We start from the raw sequence: 4,297 nt of genomic DNA, 5'->3' as shown, positions 1-4,297 counted from the left end.
ACCAGAGCTCTTTAACAATAATCTATGTAAAGAATAGCAAAATGAACTGTAGAAGTGCATGTCATAGAGTCTTCTATAACGTCAGAATAATCTGATCTTGTTTCCCCTCTGCTCATAAATACATCCTCAATTCAGCTTCATTTCCCCACTTTACTTATACCATCCTTTGTTTTTGTCAACAAAGAGGAAGGAGCTGTAGTTGGGAAATATGGTTTTGGTGATAGACATGATGTTGCAGATCACATTATAGAATTTTGTAAGACCAAAGACTTATTTATTCCAAATGTTTTTTTTGTTTTTAAATAAAAAGAAGACTGTAGAAGAATTGATGTATTTGATTTGTAGTGTTAGTGAAGATTATTGAAGGTACCATGAGCTACCAGAAGAACAAGCAGGTCTTTCTAGAAAGAACATCTTGTGCATTCCTTTGAAGCAGGGATGCTCAGATTTCATCTCCCAAACTTCAGAAATGCTCTCAATAGAGATCTGTTCCTGGAAAAATGCATTATGCATGGTAAAGTGGAGCGTCAATAAATATTTGAAAAAAATGAAGGCACCCAATAAGATGGATTCACACAGTGGAAGCAGTGGGTTCAAGCGTATCAATTGTAAGGATTTTATATAATCAGGTAGTTTTCATTCTGTATACTGAAGCTAGTGTTCTTGTTTCCAGAAGGAACTCTTTTTATGACAATGGGTAAGTTGGGCCACAATGATTGCTTAAAGACGGAATTCCTGATCACCCAGGGGACTCATCATGTTGGGGGTCTTTTTCTTTTTTGATGACCCTGCATTTTACAAAACATAAAGTCCTTCTTCAGGGACTAGTCCCTCCTGATAATATGTCTAAAGTATTTATAGAGCTGTAGATATTATGTAGGAATTAATTAAACATATTTAAAATATAAACATTTTTAGTGTGGTGTTGTAGGATAAACACTGGTGTGCTAATCACAAGGTCTACAGTTCAAACCCACCATTCACTCCTGGAAAATATATACAGGTTCATTTTGAGTCAAAACCAACATGGAAACTCGTAACAAAAACAACAAAACATAAGCAATAGTGCATCTGTCTAATTTTTGTTAATTGATTATGATTAAATTTGCATTGCTCTTTTCTTTTTCCAGTACTTTCATCAGTTACATGGAACAACAAAACCAAACACATATTTCAGAATTCATTCTTTTGGGACTCTCAGATGAGCCAGAGTTGCAGCCCCTCCTCTTTGGATTGTTCCTGTTCATGTATCTAGTCACCTTCACTGGGAACCTGCTCATCATCCTGGCCATCATAATGGATTCCCACCTCCACACACCCATGTACCTCTTCCTCTCCAACCTCTCTTTTACAGACATTTGTTTCACCTCCACCACTGTCCCAAAGATGCTACTGAACATTCAGATGCAGAACAAAGTTATCACCTATGAAGAATGCATCACTCAAATGTATTTTTTCATTCTTTTTGGAGGGTTAGACAATTTCCTCTTGACAGTTATGGCCTATGACCGGTTTGTGGCCATCTGTCACCCACTGCACTACACAGTCATGATGAATCCCTTGTTCTGTGGTCTCATGCTTCTGGCATCCTGGTTATTGAGTATTGTGTACTCTCTATTGCATGGCTTAATGATTTTGCGACTGTCTTTTTGTACAGAATTAGAAATTTCCCACTTTTTTTGTGAACTTAATCAAGTAGTTAAACTTGCTTGTTCAGACACCTTCCTCAATGACTTAGTGATGTATTTTACAACTGGACTTCTGGGTGTTACTCCACTTACTGGGATCCTTTTCTCTTATAGTAAGATTGTGTCCTCCATTTTGAGAATTACATCAGTTGAAAGCAAGTATAAAGCCTTTTCCACTTGTGGGTCTCACCTCTCAGTCATTTGCTTATTCTATGGTACAGGTCTTGGAGTTTATCTTAGTTCTGCTGCTACCCAAAATTCCAAGGCCACTGCAATAGCCTCAGTGATGTACACTGTGGTCACACCCATGCTGAACCCCTTTATCTATAGTCTTAGAAATAAGGACATAAAACAGGGCCTAAGAAAGCTGTTGCATTTTGAAACGTTCTCAACATAACAGGATGCTTTATCTCAAGAGAGTTAATAATGAGCATCAGAGCTCAAAATCATTAAGACAGAAATCATATTTTCATCAGTTCATAACTGCATTATTTTGCAGAATCTAGTCTCCTACATTTTATATGGTATAAGCAATTGATTCTTGCACATTTCTTTAAAAAATTTAAATATCATCCCTTCAATAAGTCATTCCTTCAGGTTGACTGCAGATTGTTTAGTGTGAAACAGACCTTCCAATACACAATATGCATTATTAGCATAAAATTACCCCATTGTAAAACATCATTCTTTTCAAGTCCATAATGTTGTGATATCAATTTCTAGATTTTTATTGTCAAGTATGTTTATTGTGCTCAGATCTTTAATATTCTACCTATCTGAGTTATTTTCTTTAAATAGAAGTTGTGTTAAGTATTTTGAGCAGAAACTTTAAAGTATGTATTTAATAAATTGTGAAATGAACTGGTGGTATGTCCCCTAATATTATGTTGACATACAACAGCAGTGAAAACCAGACCAAATAAGAACATTGAGACTTCTCCTATCATCAGGAAGGTGGTGGAATCAAGAGGAATCCAATAAAATTATTGGCTCCATAAATATGACACATTTTCTGCAGTCCAGATATTAGCAATGTTGTTGTTGTTAGGTGCCATAAAGTCGTTATCGACTCAGTGACCCTATGCACAACAGAATGAAACACTGCTAGACCTGGGCCAACCTCACAATTGTTGCCATGCTTGAGACTACTGATGCTGCCACTTTGCCAATCCATCTTGATGTTCGTATTCCCCTTTATTGCTAACTCTCTACTTACCAAACATGATATCCTTCTTAAGTGATTGGTTCCTCCTGACAATATGTCTTAAGTATGAGAAATGAAGTTTGGTCATCCTGACCTGTAAGGAACATTCTGGTTGCACTTCACCCAACACAGACATGTTTGCTCTTTTGGCAGCCCAACGTACTTTCAATATTCTCCTCCAACACCATAACTCAAATACATCAATTATTCTGTGGTCTTCCTTTTTTCCTGTGTAGGTTTCACATACATAGGAGATTACTGAAAATACCCTGGCTTAGGTCAGGCACACCTTAGTCCTCAAGCTGACATCTTTGCTCTTCAACACTTTAAAAAGGTCTTGTGCAGCAGATTTGCCTAATGCAATATATCATTTGATTTCTTGACTGCTGCTTCCATGAGTGTTGATGGTTGATCCAATAAGAATGAAGTCTTTGACAACTTCAATCTTTTCTCCTTTGATAAGAATGTTTTTTATTGGTCAGGATGTCAGGATTTTTTTTTCTTTACATTGAGATGCAATCCGTACCGAAGGCTGTAGTCTTTGATCTTCATCAGTAAGTATTTTAAGTCCTCGTCACTTTCAGCAAGCAAGATTGTATCATCTGCATATCTCAGGTTGTTAATAAGTCTTCCTCCAATCCTGATGCCACATTTTTCTTCATATAACCCAGCTTGTATGTAGAACAAGAGGCAGTTGTTCTACAAACTTTCAAGTAAGTAGCCAAGAACAGAAGAACAAACTGTGCTACCAATGGATACCCATGGATCATCCCCAAGAGAGAGCGTGTATCACCCCCACCAAGAAGAAGAATATATTTCTCTACTTCCTTGGATTTCATGGTAATAATGCTGTGCCATTCCCAAGTGTAACCCCTTAAGGGTCTTGTTTTTGTTGTTGTTAAGTGCAATCAAGTCAGTACTGAATCATAGTGACCCTATGCACAACAGAATAAAACACTGCTTGGTATTGTGTGAACCACATATTATTGCTAGGCTTTGTGCCATTGTAGCTGCCACAGTGCCAATCCATCTTGTTGGGATGTCTTTCTCTTTTTCTCTGACCTTCTACTTTAACATGCATGATACCCTTCTCCAGAGACAAATCCCTTCTGTAAATATGTCCTAAGATTGAGAGACAAAGTCTGGCAATCCTTGCTTCTAAAGAGCATTATGACTGTACTTCTTCCAAAGCAGATTTGTGTGTGTGTTTTCTTTTTACTTTTTGTAGCCGTGGTACTTTTAATATTCTCCTCAAACACCGTAACTTAAATGCATCTATTCTTCTATTTTTGTTGTTGTTGTTAAGTGCCATCGAGTCGGGTCCGACCCATAGCGACCCTGTACAGGTTTTCCGAGGGTGTAAATCTTTACGGGAGTAGAAAGCCTCATCTTTCTCCCGCGGAGC

The 4,297-nt window shown here is 37.5% G+C and overlaps 1 protein-coding gene across 1 annotated transcript in view; it reads left to right on the top strand.

Moving 5' to 3' along the window:
- The first annotated feature begins 1,146 nt into the window (after positions 1–1,146).
- Positions 1,147–4,297, top strand: part of LOC102826744 (olfactory receptor 7A5-like) — a 12,433-nt gene continuing 9,282 nt past the window's right edge. The window contains exon 1 of the mRNA XM_006877494.1: positions 1,147–2,057. Coding sequence (XP_006877556.1) covers positions 1,147–2,057 — 911 coding nt within the window. The remainder of the gene's footprint in view (positions 2,058–4,297) is intronic.

This window comes from Chrysochloris asiatica, unplaced genomic scaffold (genome assembly GCF_000296735.1).
Source record: "Chrysochloris asiatica unplaced genomic scaffold, ChrAsi1.0 scaffold00517, whole genome shotgun sequence".
NCBI lineage: Eukaryota > Metazoa > Chordata > Mammalia > Afrosoricida > Chrysochloridae > Chrysochloris > Chrysochloris asiatica.
This window is presented reverse-complemented; position numbering and strand designations above follow the sequence as displayed.